This window comes from Terrapene carolina, unplaced genomic scaffold (genome assembly GCF_002925995.2).
Source record: "Terrapene carolina triunguis isolate 2854851 unplaced genomic scaffold, T_m_triunguis-2.0 Scaffold58, whole genome shotgun sequence".
NCBI lineage: Eukaryota > Metazoa > Chordata > Testudines > Emydidae > Terrapene > Terrapene triunguis.
The window spans coordinates 25,778,440-25,800,439 of NW_020664409.1; the positions used below are offsets into that span (position 1 = coordinate 25,778,440).

Consider the following 22,000-nt stretch of genomic DNA (forward strand, 5'->3'; position numbering starts at 1 on the left):
ACATGTTTGAGTTATCCAAAAAGGAAACTAAAGGATTTTCATACTATTTTTGGGGGGTGGGTGGGTGGGTGGGAGGGGGCACTAAAGTAACTAAAAATTGTATACAAAATCAGGCTGAGGCTAGTGGAGACATGTCTAGGAAGATTATCCCTCATACAGAATTGAGTAATCTCTTTAATGCTCACTCTCCAGTCTGCTGGGAATGATGTTGCTGCAGGGCCTCAACAAAGCAACCACTTTGATTCCCAACAACTGAAACTATTTAACAGGCCCAGCTAAATAAAGAGAGCTTATGGGAACAAGTTTTTTTAAAAAAGATCAAAATGAAACTGCATTGTACAAGGCCCATAGAGCTGGAAAAGGCCTGAGGTAATTATTTTTTCACAAAAACAAGCTAACAATTATTATTGAAAGGAGGTAGAGCCACAGCTGCAAACCCTTACTGACTGCAGTGGGACTATTCATAAGTACAGGATCAGTCCTTCCTGAAGAGCTTTTCAGAAGCAGTTCAGGGTAACAGCTTGTGGTACTAAAGGACCTCACTAAAGCCCTCTTTCTGCAACTCACTCACCACAAGTAGCTCTTGCACTCATTGAAGACTGTAACTGTTTCCTTAATTAGATGAATGTTAAGGCTTAGGTCTTGTCCAAATTCCCAATTAACCATTCTGGTTCCCTAAATTCTTGCAGCTTCAGTTAAATACAGAAGGTCAGATTCTAATCTGTTACACTGGTGTAAATCTGAGGTGACTCCACTCTCTTTATTCAAGTTACTCCAGGTCCCAAATCTAGCTCAGCATTTTTTCCTTTGATTTTGAATTCAGTCCTCCAAGGGGTGAGCCCTCAGGCTATGATCCAACAAAGTTCTGAAGTATGAGAGTACTATTGATTTAAATGGGACTATTTTTGTGCCTTCAATTAAGTAGATTGCTAAATACTCAGGTTGTATCCCTCTCCCACCTTTACACAGTTAAGTCCTTAAACTTGCGTAATGTTCAGCTGGGGATGAGCTGCTCCCCACAAAAGTTAGTTATAGATAATGTAATGATCCTTTAGGAAGAAAAGCACTGCTAGTATAAAGAACAGGAGTATTTGTGGTACCTTAGAGACTAACAAATGTATTTGAGCATAAGCTTTCGTGGGCTACAGCCCACTTCCTTGGATGCATAAAATGGAACATATAGTGAGGAGATATATATACAGAGAACTTAAAAAGGGGGGAGTTGCCCTACCAACTCTAAGAGGCTAATTAAGATGAGCTATTGTCAGCAGGAGGGAAAAAAACTTTTGTAGTGATAATTAAGATAACACATTTAAGACAGTTTGACAAGAGGGTGTGAGGATACTTAACATGGGGAAATAGATTCAATATGTGTAATCGCTCAGCCATTCCCAGTCTCTATTTAAGCCTAAATTGATAGCATCTAGTTTGCATAGTAACTCAAGTTCAGCAGCTTCTCGTTGGAGTCTGTTTTTGAAGTTTTTCTGTTGCAAAATTGCCACCTTTAAATCTGTTAATGAGTGGCCAGAGAGGTTGAAGTGTTCTCCTACTGGGTTTTGAATGTTATGATTTCTGATGTCAGATTTGTGTCCATTTATTCTTTTGCATAGAGACTGTCCGGTTTGACCAATGTACATGGCAGAGGGGCATTGCTGGCACATGATGGCATATATCACATTGTAGAAGTGCCGGTGAATGAGCCCCTGATGGCATGGTTGATGTGATTAGGTCCTATGATGGTGTCACTTGAATAGATATGTGGACAGAGTTGGCATTGGTCTTTGTTGCAAGGATGGGTTCCTGGGTTAGGGTTTTTGTTCTGTAGTGTGTGTGGTTGCTGGTGAGTATTTGCTTCAGGTTGGGGAGCTGTCTGTAAGCAAGGACAGGTCTGTCTCCCAAGATCTGTGAGAGTGAGGGATCATCTTTCAGGGTAAGTTGTAGATCTTTGATGATGCACTGGAGAGGTTTTAGTTGCGGGCTAAAGGTGATAGCTAGTGGCATTCTGTTATTTTCTTTCTTGGGCCTGTCCTGTATACTGTTAGTATATTTACATATATCCTGTTCTAAAATGGGGACTATAGAAAGCTGTGTAAGATTAAATATATTTTTGCAATTTTTTAGTCTGGCCATATTTCAGGAAGCAAGCATGAGACTGAAATGGGAAATAACAGACCTGTCCAATAATACCAAGTTTGACAGTCCCAGAATCTTCTCTAGTGATTGTACTTAAACTCCTAGCCCTTTCTCTGACCTGTATTGTCTTTTTGGATGCCATTACCTGTGACTCACTTCTTGATTCAGAGCAACTTTATTTTCATTATGAATAAGATGCCACATCAGTCATTCACGTATCCTTCAAGAGCAGTCCTATTTAATGCCCACATACTTGGTTTTTGCGTGGGTAGAACTACCCTCCTCTTAAGCCCCGAGGCATCTCCCTTATGAAACATTTCTTTGTAGACTGATTTGTTTAAACACTGCAGCTATCTTATAGTAAATGAAAATGAAACCAATAATTTGCCACTTAATACCAGTAGCAGTTTTGTTTCATGCCTGTATTACTCTACATGTAGCTAAACTTAAGTAAGCCAGGTATAGAGTAGCTGCTATTTGGAACTAAAGTCTTCCCCGTAACACTTCATTCAAACAGCTATAAGTTGAAATAGTTGCTCTAACAAGGTCTTTCTGTGGTGTGTAACTGGTACTGCATTGTTTACAGGCTGTAACTGAGGCTTGGTCTATGCTGGGGGTGGGTGAGCTAAGTCAGTCTAAATTATGCAACTTCAGCTACAAAAATAGCATAGCTGAAGTCGATGTACTGAGAGCTACTTACCCGTGTCTTCACTGTGATAGGTCGACTGCTGGTGCTTCCCTATCGACTCCACCTATGCTTCTTGCTCCGGTGGAGTACCTGAGTCGATGGGAGAGTGCTTAGCAGTCGATTTATCGCATCTTCATTAGACATGATAAATTGACCCCTGCTAGATTGATGCTCTGGAGGTAACTGTAGACATGCCCTTAGTAAAGGCTACAAAGCATGAATAAATAATGGTTAGGCTTCTCAATAGTTTTGGTTAGTGTTTGTATCTCCTTTTTTGGGAGGGAAGGAAGGAGGGCTCTTCTATAAACATTCATGCTAGTTGTCTTGTTTAGGGAAAGATTAATTTTAATCTAGTCATGTGAACAAAGGTATTCACTATCAAAAGTGTGTACTCCCTTTATAAGGCTTCAGTCAAGGAAGAGAATACTATGAATTAAGTGTCTAGTCACAAATCCTGAATAGTTGGTGCGAACCATTCCACAATCTACCAGGAGGCAGAACTGCCTAATGAACCTATCTTGTATTTAACTGAAGGCTTACCAGCTCATTTACTGTTCCTTAGACATTTGCACACCTCAGCGTAAGAGAGCCTAACTGGTGTCTCAGCATTACTGTAATACCAATATGAAAATTAATCAAAGGTTATGTATAAACCATAATTTACATCTGACTTGTTTAAATTGTAATTTTACAACTTTAATATTCCCAGAGACAAAAAAAAAACTGACTACTTCTAAAGTGGTTTGATTATGTCCACAGTACAATACATGTTACTTTTGTAATGTCTGTATATACTCATTCATAAGCTGAATATTTGATAAAGTGATGCATTGAAGAGTGGGGGTCAGCTTATAAACAATCTACTCCGAATTCTATGGAATCACTGAATATCTAATATGTCATTTTGTTTACCTGGAGCCCCTCAGCTCCATGGCCACGGTTTGCTGTTCACAACCCATGGGAGGAGCCAAAGTTTTCCAACCCCTGAAATACAGGGTCAGCTATTTTTACCTAACTATCTTGAGGGGGGGTGGGGGGGTGAGCTTATAAGCTAACAGGCTAATGAACAAGTATAGAAGGTACTTATTTGAATTATTCCTTAGCCCTGTAAATCTTAAACTTCTACACTGTAGCTGCACACAGCCAATTAATCTTAACTCAAATGTTTTTTTCTTTAAATTTTAGAGGCATTTCGCTGGCAGCACTCAAACTTGCTGTCTTTTTTAGTAAGGATTATCCACCTCAACAGTTTTAACTTTAGTGTCGCTGTAGCCTGTGGGAAGGGGTGGAGTCTGTGTTGTCTCCTTTACCGCCCTGTCGAACGAAGTTAAAAGAGAACACAGTCCAGGCTGATATGTCTTCTGCAAAGTACCTCCACAGATAGTGGACTAGGAATCACTGGTGGCTTGCTTAGACTGCCAGGAAGATTTGGGGGGAGAGGGAGTAGGCTGATGGGGTAAAGGGTCTCATAGCAATTCCTAAGGATCAAAGTTTGTTACCCTCATGGTAATGGTGGGTAAGCAGGATATTAAAGGGTGTGGTTAACCCTCTAAAAGAAAATAAACTTTTTTTAAAGTATTTTATTAGGAAAAAAGTCACTAGAAGATACCAAAAACTTCTGTGCACACCATATACCTCTTTAGTCAGAGTGAGACCTACATTCATTTTGAAATTCACATTATATCAAAGGAAATGGTTGCATAAATAGAGGATATTAATGTACATACTGTTGTTGCTTGGCATTTATTAACATTGTCTGTTACGCTTTAGAGGGAGGTTACAGATTTTATACAACTGATTTTTCAGAATACCAGACTAATCAGTAGAGTGCAGGTGGAAGGCCACTGCCAAAGAGTAATCTCCAAGAATGTGGTATTTTCCACTGTGAAGGAGTAGCTGGGACATCACTGTTCTGCTGATTTAAGAACAAAATACATTTACAAACTTTGGAATTACATTAACCCCAGCTGGCAAGGGGGCTTTTCCCATTTCCCTTCCCTTTTGGGGGGGATATTTAGTAACAGCTGTACTGGACTGCAGCATTTTACATCTCTATAATCACTGTAGATTGATATTATAGTAGCTTTAAGACAAACAGGATCATAACTCCATCCCACCACAGTAATATTCTTTTCAAGCATGAAACATGTCACAGACCATGAAATCTGGTCTTGTGTGCTTTTACCCTACGCTACACAGATTTCACAAGGGAGACCAACATTTCTCAAATTGGGTCCCTGACCCAAAAGGGAGTTGAAGGGGCATTGCAAGGTTATTGGGGGGGGGGGGGGTCACAATATTGCCACCCTTACTTCTGTGCTGCCTTCAGAACTAGGCAGCTGGAGAGCAGCAGCTTTTGGCTAGGTACTCAACTCTGAAGGCAGTACCCTAGCCAGCAGCCACACAGATGCAAGGGTGGCAGCACCATCCCATGCCACCCTTACTTTTGTGCTACTGCTACCCCCAGCTCTGCCTTCAGAGCTGGGCTCCTGGCCAGCATCCACCACCAGTTGCCTAGCTCTGAAGGCAGCGCTGCCGACAGCAGTATCGCAACCCCCTGCTACAATAATCCTATGACCCCCCCCACATACACACACACACACACACACACACAACTCCTTTATGGGTTAGGACCCCTACAATTACAACATTGTGAAGTTTCAAATTGAAATAGCTGAAATCATGACATTTGATTTTTAAATTCCTATTGCCATGAAATTGACCAAACTGGACCATGAATTTGGTAGGGCCCTACATATTGGGTTTGAGTTTGCTTCCACTAACCTTGGAACAAAAGGACAGCACCTACTCTGGCATGCAACCTCATCTGACAGGCTGTCAAATTCATGAAGGGGAAGGAGTCTCTAATTTTGAGCTGCTGAAATGAAAACAATAAGAGCTAAAAGCAAAAACTTTAGCTGAAAGAGTACTTACTTCACTTTTAATTAGCTGGAGCCATTCATTAAGATAGTTAACAAGAGCCAGTGCATCAGGTATGTTGTCCCCCTCTGAGCAGAATTTCACCAGAACTGCCATTTGAATTCCATTTGAACAACTGGAACAGAAATTGCTCAGATTGTCAATTGGCACAAAACTCCCCACCAATGATTACTTTAACATCAGTTTTTAGTCTTACACATAAAAAGGAGCAGCCCATTGGTTTTTTAAATTAAAAAAAAAATCCAGGTTTTTTGTTTGCCTTCTGATAGTCAACAAACTGGTCTTGACTTTTGGGGGGGCATAGATCCTATGCTGTGGGAGTACTGATTATGAACTGCTACACAGCTAGTTTGTGGTTTTGGTACTACTGCTTGGGCATTCATACAGAATCCTTTGATATTGACCCTTAATCTCTTCATGTACTACAAACACTGAAAAGTGGAGCAGTTATATGTACACTGCAAAACCAGTACCCCCACACTATGAAAGAAGGTAGGACTTAGATATGGGCAGTTAAATCAGGGAATAACAGCTGGAACCAGATGAATATAGATGGAGGATAATTTACTGAAGATAACAGGAAGGACATAGAAAGGAAATCTCAAGAGGGACAGAATAAGACAAGGAAGAGGATTAGATCTGGCTAATCAACAAGGAAAGGCCTGATGGGAGTATAACTTTACTGAGCTAACAAATACACATTCTTGGGATGGATGTAGCTTGATATTAGGGATGAGGATAGAGCTCCATCTGATATAAGCCTGAGGGGAAAAGTAGAAAAATTCTAAATATAATCCAGTTTGGAAGCTGCCCCCCTTAATATTTAGCCTAGGAATTTCACTTCAGTTTCAAAATGAACAAAGATGTGCCTCATGCCTGAAGAGGGAAAACACCCACCATACTGGGAGCTTGTACTGAAGTATAAGTAATTCAAACAGCAATCATTTCTAATGAGTGATTCATTACAAATACAATAATAAATATTTCCAACCTGGAATTACAATAAAACTTGGGTTAAAAAACAGTACCTAAATGTTTCAGAACTAGCAGACAGTGACATTCTAGTCATCGAGTAGACGAATAACTATCTTACTTACTTAAACACCATAAAGGAAGAATGAGATACTCAATGAAATGTGTATTTGAACAACATGAAGACACTGTTCAAATAAGTTTCCCATTTGAAATGGCAAATTTAAAAAGATATGAAAGTTTATCCTAAACTTAAGGGGGAAATAAATGTTAAACATTCACACCTCTCCCCCACCCCAAAAAAACAAAAACAAATAGCTTAAACCCAATTCAAGTTTCAAGATTGGGAAAGTCATTCAAAATAGTAGCCTGAGAAAAGCAGAGACATTGAATCTTCAGCCTAAGCTTTGTGAAGCATGGGATACAGAGTATTTGGTGCATAAAATGTCAGACTGTCTTTCTGAAAGGCAGCATGGTGTACACAGACCTGTAGACTGGAAGTCAAGAAGTCTGGATGCTAGGCCCAGCTCTCCCACTGACTTGCTGTGTGAACTAGGTCAAATCACTTAACCTCTCTATACCTGTTTCCTTTCTCATCTCCTCCTTTGTCGCATCACATTTAGATTGTAATGTTTCAAGGCAAGGATTGTCTCTTTCCTTGTGTTTATACAACACCTAGTGCAATATAGTCTAAATCTTGATAGGGGCTCCTCTGTGCTTCCATGATCCAAATAATACATGCATCAAGGAACAGGCCAGGATTTTCAACCCCTGTCAAGGCTAAAGTTCAGATGGGCTAAAAGGCAACGTATGCTAAGAAAGTAGTAAATTCTTGTACCTGGCACAAAATAATTTAACACACTTCATTGCAAAAGTTGTTTAACTCACTCAGCATGGTAGGCTTTAGGGTCAAATTCTTGAAACTCATTATGCTAAAAGCAAGTCTTTTTTACCCAAATGCATTCTTTTTTTTAAACTGTCTGCTGGTCCTGAAGCCAAAGACTCAACAAAATCAAAGTTTAGAATTTTATTCTCTAAAGACTGAGCATATCATTGGGAACTATTTCAATCATCATGAAAGCAAGTATCGTTACAGAAGCTGTTTAACTCAACATGTCTCTCTGTTATGGACCAAACTCACAAACAAGGAAAGTTTTCTGGATCTTATTTTGATATAATAGATAATTTCTGCATTAATTTGGCGCTTAAATGTTAAAGTACGTATGGTAGAAGATTGGTCTTAATTATCAAATAGGGCAAGTGTTTCAATTATGATCTTGATTGCTGCCTTCCTCCTTTTCCCCTCTAGCCCCCTCAAAAAACATGAAAGTCAGATTGTTAGCTACTGTGCTGCAGCTCTATTTTGCTAGCGTTTTTATACATCATGTAAATCCTCTCTCAATCATGGGTTTGTTCTGGGGACGACAATCTCCTGTTCTACGCCTACAGGTTTTTCTGAAGAATACCATTACTAATAATATACACAGCATCCCACGAAAAGACAATGAATGGTCATTTTTCCTGGGATCTGACTAAACAGGCAAAAGTAGATTGTAGCTGGGTAATAAAAACAGGGACTTCTGACATCTTACTATGGTTCCCTTTAACATCAGCCAGCTCACCCACCTCTCATTGAATAATAATGTTGTGATGCCACCTCCAGGAATACGTAGTACCATGTCTGCATCATTTACTCCTGGATAAGCTGCAACTTTTTCCATCTCTTTCCAGTTTAGCCTCTGCATTAGATCTCCAGCTGTTTTCTGAATAGCAGGTGAGAGTAAGTATCGTAGTGGAGTACTGGAATAAATCATAAAATGCAAGAATACTGTAAATAGTTATATAGGTTACTTGTGTAAAAGGGTAATTGTAATCTTCTAGGGCCTCAACCTGGTAATGAAAGAGCACAGGAATTGCTTTCTTCCACAAGTCAAACCCACGGGCTAATCTGAGGTTGCAAAAACATAAGCTGATCAGCAATCTGCCACACACAATGGCACATTTTGGAAGTAAATCTTCTTCTTCTAGTGATTGCTCATGTCAATTCCAATCAGGTGTGTGCAAGCCGCGTGCTCAGCAGTCAGAAAATTTCCCCCCTAACAGTATCCTTTGGGTCGGTCTGGGTGCGCCCTGGGGTCACGCCTTCATGGCGGTCAATATAGGGTCCTGCCAACCTGCCATCCCCTCGGATCCTTCTTGCTGGGTACTCCGACAGAGGGGTAGGCGGGTGGGTATTGAAATGAACATGAGCAACATCCCAAAGAACAACAGTTACGAGAAGGTTAGTAACCGTGTTTTCTTGTTCAAGTGATTGCTCATGTCAATTCCAATCAGGTGATTCCCAAGTCTACACTTTGGAGGCAGGATCAGAGCTTAAATGTTCACTGACTGGATCTACCATCTCTGACCTGCTGAGTAATTGCATTCAGCACTCGCCTTCCCCAGTTTCTTTCAATCAGTCTCCCTGATTACTCTGCTTCAAAACATGTATCCCCTTTGTGGGGTCTGATTTATTAAGTCTTTCCACAAAGTGTAACTCATTGTTAGTTGTGCCACTTTCACCCCACTGTGGGTCCATTTAAGAGTCCCAATCAGCTCTTGCCCTGGTTCAGAAGACAGGTCCCGCTTTGTCGCCTTCCTAGAGTTGGCATTGTAAGGTAGCCAATCCCTCTGTCTCTCCCGAAACTGAGAGCCCCTTGCTCTCCTCGTAGAACAGCATATATACATCAAACAGTCATAGTTTCTCCCCTTATGGCAGGAGCCCCATACTCTCCCCCTGGAGCTGGGTAATTCAGGCAGTTATTACGGTACTCCTTAGGCCAGGAGTCCTCAGCTTTCCTCCTAAGAGCTGGCTTGTACTTTAGCCAGCTGTAGGGCCTCAACCAGCTTCTCCTTCAACTGGCTCCTTCTCCCCAATTAGTTCTTCAACTCAGAAGGTTCAACAGGCCAGTCTTCCTGCTGCTGTCTCCCTGCTATCAAGGAGGAGGCAGCAGTTGGGTGAGACTACAGCAATCTCGACCCACCCACTCTGCAAAATCTCCTGGCCCCAGGCTCTTAAAGACAGTGACAGGACTTCCTCCCAAACACCATTCATTCCCTCACACACTTCCTCTCTATCTATATCTCCTCAGCCTTTTTCTTTATTATACGGAGATATAGAACCTTTCACAATTTTAAAGGGCCACACTATGATGGGATGGGCTGAACCCATAGCACCTAGTACCCTTAAGGTGCAGACTATCCCCATCAGACTGATAAACATTTATAGACCTCAAGACTCCTTTAAGACACTGAAGACTTGTTTAACTGAAATAACAGTAGGTCTTCTGCAAAAACAGTGATGTCACATTTTTTAATCATGGATTGTGATGCCCTCAATCATTGAAAAATGCTTATTTTTAAAAGAATTAACATTACCCTGGATTATTTGTAAGCTTAACATTGCAATGTCCTGCTAATGTAAAAGAGCAGAAGCTTAAACTGATCAAAAATTAACAATAACTGAAAATTAATCTGAGTCATCTTTTATCCAAGCTGAAATGCGAAAACAAAACAGCCAGGATACAGTGAGATGCAAACTAAAATTCAATTTTAACTATAACCTAAAAGCATCCCTTTACAGTTCTATTTCATACATATTAAGTAAAGCGGCCAATTAATTGCAGCTAATGCCTGTAATTAACTGAAAGCAAAATGAACCCATTAATTTCTTTATCATGTTAATCGCATACCTTTGGATGGGGCAGGAGGCACCAGCAGTGGGGGGCTGAAGCCTCATCCGCCGCCTCCTAGGCGGCAGATGGGGCCTGGAGCAGCCCCACGCCCCGAGAGGGGACTGAAGCCCTGAGTCCTGCACTGGGCTGAAACCCCAAGGAGGGGGGAGGGGAGAGCTTGAAACCTGGAGCTCTGAGCCCTAAGGGGGCTGAAGCCCCACACCGTGAGGGGGGGGGGCTAAAGCCCCAAGCAGGGCTGAAACCCAGAACCCCCAGCCCTGACCCTATATTTGAAAATATAGAAAACCCCAAAAATATTTAAATAAATGGTATTCTAATATTGTTTAACAGTTTGACTGCAACTGTGATTAATCACACGATTAATTTTTTTAATCACTTGACAGCCCTAATATTAAGTTTGCACAACATATACACACACAGCTAAGCAAAAGGAACCATATCAAATGTATTTAAAGTAATGGGACCTATGCTAAATGGAAACATGTCAGTTAACTTTATGGAAAAGAACAGGAATATTAAATTCCTTAAAGCACGCATATGAACATACCCATGAAGCTGCTGATCATCACGCTGATATGCATGGCTGCTTGATAGAAGAATGACTTTGGCACATCTACTGCTTTTCACCCAAGAAAGCAGTGTTTGACAAAATGACCTATATTTGTTCTTTATATCAAGATGGAGGAGAAGAAGCAGAATGAAAGATTAGGTATTTAAGAAATGACAAAAAGCTACAATTTTTATGGTTTGTAATGCTTTTAATGTTTAGGGACGATGCAAGATCATGTTCATTTAACTAAAACTAGATTTTCCTCATGCCTGTTAAGTCTTTATTTTAGAATACAGCTTTAAGTGGAAGGTTAAGGATGGAACCAAGCTTAACTACAATGCTTATGATTATGAATCAAGTCAACATTTACCAGCTATTTTCATACACTAGTATCTAAAAGCACGATCCAGCTCCTAGTGGTAAATCTTGTGACGTTACACCCCATATTTTTCATAGAAATACGGTTAGGATAGTAATATGGCATAACTAAGATTACTTTATGCAAGATGGCTCATGTAAGATATCACTGGAAAGGTTATGATTTACTGAATGTGATTATCCAATTTGTATGCACGTATCATTTCTGTATCTAAAGTTTGTTACATAGGAATATTGACTATTACAACTGTGTGTGTATTTGGGAGACACCCACCAGACAACCGGCCATCACAGCCTTGATGGGCCATTAGGAAGAAACAATAAGACTGTGAAGATACTAATCTCTCTCCTTCCTGAGAGGCATCCTGGGACACAGCTGTGACACTATCAGGTCAGGTGGTCCTGTCACCTGATACAAAATACCACCTTGGACACTGCTGGCTCTTTTCCTCTGTAGGAGGATGGGGATCAAAACAAATCCTTTTTAAGGCTAGGGTAAATCCTTTTTAAGGCTAGGGAGGAGGTTAATCTAGACTCTCCTCCATTGCATACCCCAGAAGAAAGACTGCTAAAAGTACATATGTCACAGACCCAAGGACTCTCTCCCTCAGGGGGTCCCATGGGGAGGCAAATCAGCATTGTATATTGCTAACTCTGTTGCAAGCATTGCAGGGCATTTGGGGAAGGATCAAAGGTGTGAGTGTGGAATGAAAGATTCCTTTGCAGGCTGCAAGAGGCCAAGGGGGAAGGAGGAAGAGAGCAGAGAACGGGTTAACTCAACACTGCAGCTAGCAAGCTCAGTCTGACAAGACGACGCTGGCCCCAGTCCAAGGTCACGGCGCTAGACAAAAAGTCTGCAGCGGCATTTCTCTCTCACCCAGCCACAGCCAGCCATAAGAAAAGAAAAAGTCCACTGAACCAGGGCTGCAGAGATGGACAACACAGGCAAGACTGGGGTCGGGGGGAGCGCAGAGCTTCGTGTCCCTGGAGCTGGTATGTTTTGGGAAAGCGGAAAAAAACCACAGAAAGCCGGTTTGGACTGGTACAAAAAGCACCAGGAACAGAGGTCGCAGAACGGAACACCTCCCCAAAAAAACAGGACTTAAAACCCTCCTGAGAGCTGGAGCAATTCGGAAATCAACAGCGGACCTTAAACAACTTGGTCCCAGGACAGAACTCCTGGCCAGCCTCGGGTAGAGCGTGCGAGAGTATAAAAGTGGGCTTGGGGCAAGAACGCTTTCTTCCTTCCTCTGAGTGACGTGGGGAGCACGCATCACTCTCCGCTGTTATTTTATTATTTTATCAATAAAGCTTTATAATTCAAACACTTGGTGTGCTCCGTCATCTCCTCCCTAAAAATCCTGCGGCCTCAGCCTAATCACCTGACGCCCCAGGAAGACTGGTAACATAAATCTGTCACATATGAAGGGACAAAAGAACTAACTTGTGGGGAAAGGCAGGGGTCCAGTCTGTAAGAAGAAATAACTGGAACTCTAAGTTAGAGAAACTCTACTAATAGCTTAAAACAACATTTAGGGTGAGAAATTACTTCTTGAAACCAGTCTCTAAGATCTTAGCTTAATATGCGTGTTTTGTTTTATTTGCTCAGTAATCTGCTTTGTTTGGTTTGCTATCCCTTATAATCACTTAAAATCTGCCTTTTATAGTTAATAAATTTGTTTTGTTTATTATTAAACCCAGTTTGTGCAATTTCTAACTGGGGGGCAAGAAGTTGTGCATCTCTCTCTTCACGCTGAGGGAGAGGGTGCTATGAAGATTTTTCTATACAGCGCAAGACAGTATTATTTTGGGTTTATTCCCCAAAAGGAATGCGCACGTGAGTGCTGGGTGAATCCTCTTACACAGAGCTTACTTCCGTCTGTTTGCAGCTGGGTGTGGCCCTACCTATGTGTGTGTGCTGCAAGAAACGGGAGAGCCTAATTCACCAAACGGAGAGGGAATCCAGGGTGGTGGAGCAGGAGCGGCTCAGTGAAACCCCATTACAACAGGTGGCATCCTAAAAGGGGGGGTCCAACCCATCATAAATCTACTACAGCTAGATTGTAAATGTTGAAGGTTTTTAAGAACCCATACACTTGAACTAGCCAAAAACTGTGCTCAGTTACTCTGGTATGGTAAATGCTGGCTTTAATGGCAATCACTATCTCCACATAGCAAGTATACAACAATATGAATTCCTCCTCATTTCACATTATAACCTCAGTTCTGAGGTAGATGAAGAATCCTGAGAAACAACTGAGTCATTTTGACGGCAGAAATAAATTTATTTTAGAGATAAACAGCACAAATGTGCACTACACCTCTACCTCGATATAACTCTGTCCTCAGGAGCCAAAAAATCTTCCCGCGTTATAGGTGAAACCGCGTTATATCGAACTTGCTTTGATCCGCCGGAGTGAGCAGCTCCACCCCCCCCGGAGCACTGCTTTACCGCGTTATATCAGAATTCGTGTTATATCGGGTAGCGTTATATCGAGGTAGAGGTGTAATTATAAGTAAGGCTGCAAGTTTGTCACAGAAGTCACAGATTCTAGGACTTTCCGGGACTTCTGCAGCAGCCAGTGCAGCTGGCCTAGGGGCCGCCTGAGGAGCTCAGGCAGCCCCAGGGCCAGTTTTGGGCCACCACACCCACCTCCCCCAGCAGCAGGAGTTTGGGTGTGGGAGGAGGGCTCAGGGCTGGGGCACAGGAGGGGGTGAGGGCTCTGGGCAGCGCTTACCTCGGGGGGGGGGGGGGGGGGGTCGGGTCCCCAGAAGCGGTGACATCCCTCAGCTCCTAGGCGGAGGTGTGGCCAGGGGGCTCTGTGCGCTACCTCCGTAGCTCCCATTGGCCACAGTTCCCAGCCAATGGGAGCTGCGGAGCCGGCACTCAGGGTAGAGACAGAGCTGCCTAGCCATGCCTCTGCCTAAGAGCAGAGGGAGAAGGATGTTGCTGCTTCCAGGGAGACGAGAGCCAAGTAGGGAGCTTGCCAGCGCCTTCCCACCTCGCAGATTTAGTCTGGGGGTATATAGTACAAATCATGAATGGGTCACAGGCCATGAATTTTTGTTTACTGCCCATGACCCGTCCATGATTTTTACTAAAAATATCTGTGACTAAAACATAGCCTTAATTATAAGGAGATTTTTCAAAAAATAAATGGATTAAATACTGCCACTATCCTAGTGACAATAACTAAATAATATACAACATCATGCACCTATCATCTGATTAAGTCCAGTTTGTCGTTTCTCAGCAGTCCACAACCAGAGTTTAATTCAAACAGTAGATAAACAATTAGGTAATTAATGGCAATTTTCAACTGTATTTGTTTGATAAGCATCTTACTAGTTACAACAGTTTAGAAAGATTTTGATTCCAACTTATTTCCCATTATTTTATATATTTGCTGGATAGAAGCCTTGCCAGAAACAATTTTTAGAGTCGTTTTAAAGAGAAGTGATTTTCTGTACTGGAAACTTTCTCCAGCTATAGTTACTTTTGGATTTATTTCAAAAAATGGTTAACATGAATCTTGACTGCTAAAGAATTTGGATATGAACATTTTCTTATTCAGCTTTCAATAGATTCAGTGGGAACAACCAATAATATACACACCTTTACAAACGGTGATCTGATCTGGAGAACCACAAGCTTTTTAGAAGGTAAAGAATACACTGCAAAAAACAAAAACAGTTGTGTAAAGAGAAAAGAAGTGCATAATGTAGGGTTAGACATGTTCAGATTAATATGATTTATAACAGTGGATAAAAAAGGATATTCTAAATAAAAATTAATTTAAATCAGATTTGATTTAAATTAAATAGACTTTTAAATAGAAAAAGGTATTTAAAATTATGATAATCATTGTTAAGGCCTAAATTTAGCATAATTTATTAAAATAATTTAAACTAAATAAAAATATTCAATCATTTATTAAAAATAAATTCAGTATGTTTGACGCTGAAGTTTTAAAAACAATCAAACCACTGAACTGGTGGAAGTTACTAGCTAAGCATTTGGAACCAGAGTTTGGTGAAATGGTAAGCCAGCTTTTGACAGCAGCAGCCTCTTCCAAGGGGGCAAAGCTGCAGGAAGGATTCATAGGTTGTCTTCAATAGATTATTCTTCCAGGAAACAATTTTCTCATGAATCCTATGATTCAAATCACTCAGATGAAGGATGTGGGTGTTTTTTCCTTGCAGACCTGTATTCAATTCATTCAGTTTCTTCAAAAAAATCATCCAAGTACTTTTCCTCTTGACAGCCAAAGAGCTTCACTGTGGAATAACGCCACATCATGATCAGACCCCGTTTCTTCACCAAGTTTTGCAAACAGACACGTGCAAAGAGACTGAGTCCTGATGTAGTTCATAATAGATGAGATCAGCTGCAAAACATCACATAGCTCTGGACTCAGAGCTTTAGATACCAGTTGTTCGCTGAGACTCCTGCAATGACTCCATACAGCAGACGGAGCAACTTTCTTTATCAAGGCATGCAGACCTGCTGTGTGTTCTGCCATAGACAAAGCTCCAACTGTGCAAAAGCCCACAATTTAATCACACAATATATTTGTGTCTTACATGTAGCCCCACAGGACACTTGAACATTCCTTGTGCCATCTCATGACTGGAAAGAGGGAGACAGAACACAGTGACTACGAGAATTGCACCCTCCCATGTGTATTTCACTAAAACCAAGAAATGTGCATCACGGCCTTCACTGCTCACATCAACTTGAAGAGCAAAAGCATCCATGTTTTTCAGATGCTCGACCAGTGTGTTTTCCTGATCTGCTGCTATCACCTCAATCCTTTGCTTCACTGTGTTGTTGGAGAGTGGTATGGCTTTGAGTTTATTTGCCTTAGTTTCCCAACATATTATGTTCTCCTTATTGATTGCAGCTGGCAAAAATCAAGATCTATCCAATTTTGTGAGGCTTCTTGGACTGAGAGATATGGTAATTCACCTCAAATGGTGCTTTCTGAGCTTGCTCAGAGACGGACATGGCTCTCTTGAATTGCACTTGTTGAAACAAAAGTTCTTTTTTCCAGCACTAGAAAGGTTACCTTCGTTTTCTTATATGCTCCTAGTGAAGGGTTTCCAAGTGTAATTTAACTGTATTAGGTGTCATGCTTTCACTAGATAACACTGTGTGACATAGCAGGCATTTTGGGCTTTCTTCGTTCTTGACCAAAATTCTGGTGAAGCTATAATCAAATCAAAGAAAGCCTCATCATATTTGCAAGCACATTTCTTGAATTCCTGTTTTTTGTTCATAACAGCAACACTAGAGTCACTGCTTGAGGCTGAGGCAGGAATTCAGTGTAAAAATTAGTCCATTGTGCCTCATCACAAATCAAAGAGGAATTCACTGTTAAGCAAAGGCAGCCAGGACTTAAGGCGGCCCTGTGTGGTGATCCTAGGGCAATAGAGAAACAGTGACTTACAATGATTCTTTATTGAGTGCCAATAGAGTACTCAGGTTGCCATAAAGGAAGATATGGGCCCTACCTTATGGACCTTACAAGACACTGCAGAGTCCTATCTCAGAAAAGGCTAGCATAGGCTCCCACCAGCTCAAGCACAGAGGATGCTCTGTTGATAAGGCTGCTGCCCACAGATAAGGATCTTCTGCATTCAGGTCCCTGAGCTGGATGCTTGCACAGATGGATGATGCAAATTGCCATCCGCACAGCCAACCTGTCTGTATCTGCTCCACAAACGCCAGGAGGCTGTTTTGATCTACCAAATGGCGGCCTCCACGTAACGTGACCTCACAAGCACCATATGTGGAAGGTCATGCCATGAGGAGGCTGCCATTTTGTAGATAAAAGTGACAGCCTCCTGGTGCAGCATTCATGGACCAAGTATGGAAATACTGGGGGCAGACAGCATGGCCAACTGGACCCATAACTCATCTGCTGATGGTGCAACTCCATTTGGGGGTGCAATCCATAGTTTGGAAACCATTGCTCTTATGGGTGGGAAGGTGTTAGCGATGGCTGCTGCAGAGACTAATTACAGAGAAATGTGCTTCAAACATGATTGAAGAGGAACAAATGCTACTCTAAAAGGCTCTTAAACCACTTATTAAAGGTGAACTGTGGGATATGGATGCAGTTTTTAGCAATCCTGTCCACAGAAATAAATCACAGCGCATATCCTTCAAAGCTGCAAAAAAAGACATGGAACTATCCAAAGCAGAAGAAAGCATTGATGTCAACAGTAATATGAAGACTGTCTGCAACTGCTACCTTCTTACAGAAAAGCATTTTGTCCTGCACTACGTGGGCGTTTCAAGAATCCAAAGCTGCTGCTAAACCTAAGAAAAAAAAATAATATTGTAGGACCTGTACTGCTACTTTAAGTGGTGCACTGGTGGTTGCAGTGACTTCAGCACCACCAAGTATTACAGTAAGCAAGTGGGGCACAAGGCTGCCATTTTATCACAAAGCCTCACGTAGGAGTGCTTGAGTGAAAGGCAGGTTTCCAACATATACAGGATAACTGTGCAGCATATGCCTAATCTATCACTACAAGTGGCTGTTGGTTTAACAATTCATTCCAAAATCCGTAACAAATTCCTAGTGCAGCTGATAAAGTACAAGTGACCCATGGTACTACAATCAATGTTTGAATGTGATGGAACAATGCATATGTGCCAAGCAAAAAGCAAACTAATGTGCATTCTGCATGCTGTTCCTCGCCCAGCACCTGAAAATGTGACCAGTACCTTCTGACAGCAGAGGCCTCTCAGCATAGCAATCATAGATGGTATGGCTGATGTATAAGCTCTTGACAAACCAGAAACCATTAATACCTGCTGAGATTTGGCTGAACATTTCATTACGAGGTTACAGAGAAAATACTTGACCTATGACCAAGACCACCTGGTGTTTGACACACATGCAGAGAAATCAATTAAAAATATTACCAGATCGAAGAGGCTCCAAGGTATTGCACCTATCCAGTACATAAATCTCCAACGTCCAGCTGAAGAAGCTACCATCTCATATTCACACAAAGGAGGAGTTAACTGCATGCCTTGCAGTTAAAACACTCCAGCAGGCGAAGAATTGCTCAAAAAATTATCGTCATACAGTGTAGCGAAACTGCTGCCTGGCACTGTTCTGAGGCTTTTCTTCATAGTTCCCATGAGGAAGCTGACACTAAAATTATCTTGCATGCCATCAGTGACACAAAAGGAGATGCTACTAAACTCTGGATTTTTGCACAAAACAAATGTTCTCTCTGAGAGACTCCGCCCAATACTTCCACAAGATTCTGTTTTTTTGTGCCTGCTGCTAGGGAAGAGAATTCTTGTATATTCCTCAGAGATATCTTTCTCTCACTCAGACCATTAAAAGCTGCCACGCTGCCAGGTTCCCACTCTTTCAGGATGCGACTACTTGAAAGTTGTCTGGAAACACCACATTATCTTACTGGAAGGCATTTAATTCAGCTTCTGAAGAACTCTCTCTTCCCTCTGTCGGTTCTCAGAATAGCTGAGACAGTCACTCATGAGGTCAAACACACTGGAGGTGTTCATATGCCACATTTACCATTTGAAGACCAACATTACGACACTTGCAGAACTACACTGGTGGATTTTTCCAAGAAGCAGACAAACGGAGAAAAATTGCCAACAACAAGGGCTGCATTTATACCTGCTAACAATTTTCCCTCTTGATAAGTAAAGGAAAGGCTCTGGGATGATCAAGCACATCCACAACTATCCTCTCCTATTGGGCCTGGACAAGCCTTATAGGATGGACTGATTGTACCAGATGTGCGTGAAATACTATGTGTGCTTGATCAATCCTTTAACTACGCAAATGCTTGTCTGCAAAGGACAGATGCTCACCATCCTGCAAATGTTTGGCCAGCAGCCTGCTTTGTACAGAGATGTGGAAGTGTGGTGCAGACAAGTATTAGCATGACAATATACCCATCCGTGGAGAGAAACAACACTGAGAGAACTTGGATGAATGTTTTCAGTCCTTCATGTGAAGGCTAACTTCCTTAGAATTATCACTGAGCAATGTCTTTTTAGGTAAACATTGCTGCCCCATGTGATAAACCTGCAACCCTAGTGATAAGTCATAAGAGTTCTTGTTACAGCTCTTCATTTAAAGTGGTTCACTTAAGCAATCTAAGAACGGGAATGTGGCAATTTTGGTCTGGAAATTATCAGATTGGAACAGTAATTTAGCTAAATAAAAAGGCACATACTATATTATTTCAACAATGTAGGTTTCAGAGTAGCAGCCGTGTTAGTCTGTATCCGCAAAAAGAACAGGAGTACTTGTGGCACCTTAGAGACTAACAAATTTATTAGAGCATAAGCTTTCGTGGGCTACAGCCCACTTCTTTGGATGCATACCGAAGAAGTGGGCTGTAGCCCACGAAAACTTATGTTCTAATAAATTTGTTAGTCTCTAAGGTGCCACGAGTACTCCTGTTCTTTCAACAATGTAGTTTTCTGTTTCAGCACAAGCTGGCTTTACAAGGAAACTACAATCCCAACCCTACAGTGAACATAACATGGGTGTACCCCCTCCACCCACATGGAGCCCCATTTCCACTGGGGTGTCTCTGTATAGTTCATTGCAGGTTTGGGGCCCAACTGAACATTTGAGACATAGCTTTGGAATACTGGAAAAACACTTTTAATACATACCTTCAGCATTTATACTTAACTCTGTTGAGTTTTCTTCTGCTGTTGCATATGGATTATTCCCAACCATTGGCACCAGGCAATCAGTATAGAAGTAACCAACTTTAGGCATGCCAAGGGTAAAAATAACTAGATCTACCGCCAGCTGGCCAACATTCCCAACTGATACAGCTGGCTGAAATAACAGAAGATTCTTAGCATTAAAACAATGAATTCGTGTTCTACATCCTGAATTACAGTAAAAAAAAATTGATAGTTGACAAACAGTCAGAAATGAAGTTATCTGAATTCTTCTCCTAACTGGACTAATCAAACACCGAAGAGTAAGCCCTTGCCATTGATAAAAAAAAGCTAATTTGTGAACAGCTTTACTAATGCAAACTTTGGTTTAGATCCTGCAACCACTTATACTTTACATCTGTGAATAGTCCCATTTCAATATAAAATTAAGCATGTGGATAAGTGTTTACAAATTTGGGGCCTTAATTTTTTTGCTAGACAGAAAATATTCTTTAAGACCTAATAAAGGAATTATTAGCACCTAGTGACATCTATTGGCTATTTTGATATTACACAGTTTTTTTACATTCAATTGTGATTTTTGAGTTGGAAACAACTGTGTAGTATTCAAATTAATAAATTAAAACACAACAACTTATATATATAAGTATATGCTCAAATGACTACCCTCTTATCCAATATTTAAAAAATGGGATATGAAAACCTGAAGCTTCCTTTTACATATTGGAAGGCAGATATCGTCCATATTTCATTCCTATGCTAATAGATCAGTACTGCATTACAAGATGTGCCCTATTGAAAAAAAAACAACAAAAACTTACTGCCTCTATTACCCATAAAGATTAGCCTTAGTATGGAAAACAATGAACATTTAGTTGTACAACAGGACAATGGTTTTGCTAGTGGAAATAAAAGCTTAATTAAAAAGACTGCATCAAACTCAGCCATGGATGGCTTTGGAAAGGGTATGTGGCACTCCCGAGAGGAAAGGGTATTTGAATATATAGCACCTACCATGGATCCCAAGCCTGCAAACAGGTACACGGTGCTTAACTTTACTCGCATCCCTACAGTTAAGCCCGTGTACTGTTTGCGGGAGGGGGAGAAGGGATAACAAGCGACACCCTCCTCCCCGCAGGTTACTACAGAGTCACGGCAAAGCCGTTTCTGTTTCCCAGCTCAGCGGGGGCAGCCGACAGCGAGCGGGTCGGCCGGGTCACTCCTCGGCCGCGTCCCCGGACACCAAGAGCCAACACGGCGCTTCCGCCGGAACCCAGAGCCCAGCCCGGGCCCGGCCGCGCCGATTTGCGCCGCCCGCGGGGGACCCGCCCCGCTGCTCCCTCTTGCCCCGGGGTGACGGGGGCGGAGTTTCCCTTCCCGGGACCGCGCGCGGACAGGGAGGCCCCGGCGCTGGCACCTGCTAGAGCCGCGGGGCGCTCGGCCTTGGCTGGACACGGGACAGCTGCTGAGCCGGGTCGGGCCTGGGACGGGACCGAGGGGGGCGGGGGCTTGTTACCAGCAGGAGCGTGAAGCCTTCAAAGTCCGGAGCAGCGGAACTGCCGCAGGGCACAAACATCCCGCCGGGAGGAACCGGTGCTGTGCGTGTGCGTCTGTCCTCCAGCGGGGGCCTTCCGCTCTGCGGCGCATTTGCCTGACGCTTGGGCGAGACAGAGGGAGGCGTTAGGCGCCCTCTGTAACCGCCTGTCCCGCCCCACTCCGTAGGGCTCCTTTGCAGGGGGTCCTCTGATGCGCAGCTGGAGCCCGGGACAGGGTCGGGGGCCTAGTGTAGGAAACTGCTCTCTGTAGGGAAGTGCTACTTAGGGTGCGCTCAGCGCCCTCACACAAACTGAGCATGCTCAGTAACATCTGCTGAAGCCACTGCCCTTCACCCTGCCCTCAGTAGG

At 42.3% G+C, this 22,000-nt stretch overlaps 1 protein-coding gene across 3 annotated transcripts; it reads right to left on the reverse strand.

Annotated features, from left to right (window-relative positions):
* Positions 1 to 4,392: 4,392 nt before the first annotated feature.
* PSMG2 (proteasome assembly chaperone 2) lies at positions 4,393 to 21,723 on the reverse strand. Of its 3 annotated transcripts, none has more exons than XM_026660915.1 (7): positions 21,613 to 21,723; positions 20,079 to 20,250; positions 15,012 to 15,070; positions 11,015 to 11,133; positions 8,360 to 8,533; positions 5,756 to 5,876; positions 4,393 to 4,733 (listed from the first exon to the last, which is right to left on the reverse strand). In XM_026660915.1, exons 1-7 carry the CDS (start codon positions 21,670 to 21,672, stop codon positions 4,641 to 4,643), a joined length of 798 nt encoding a protein of 265 aa, XP_026516700.1. In that variant the 5' UTR covers positions 21,673 to 21,723; the 3' UTR covers positions 4,393 to 4,640. The 3 variants fall into 3 exon arrangements, with proteins under 3 accessions (XP_026516700.1, XP_026516692.1, XP_026516706.1); XM_026660907.1 differs by having other exon boundaries at positions 4,393 to 4,736; XM_026660921.2 differs by lacking the exon at positions 21,613 to 21,723 and adding an exon at positions 21,514 to 21,594 and having other exon boundaries at positions 4,393 to 4,736.
* Positions 21,724 to 22,000: the final 277 nt, after the last annotated feature.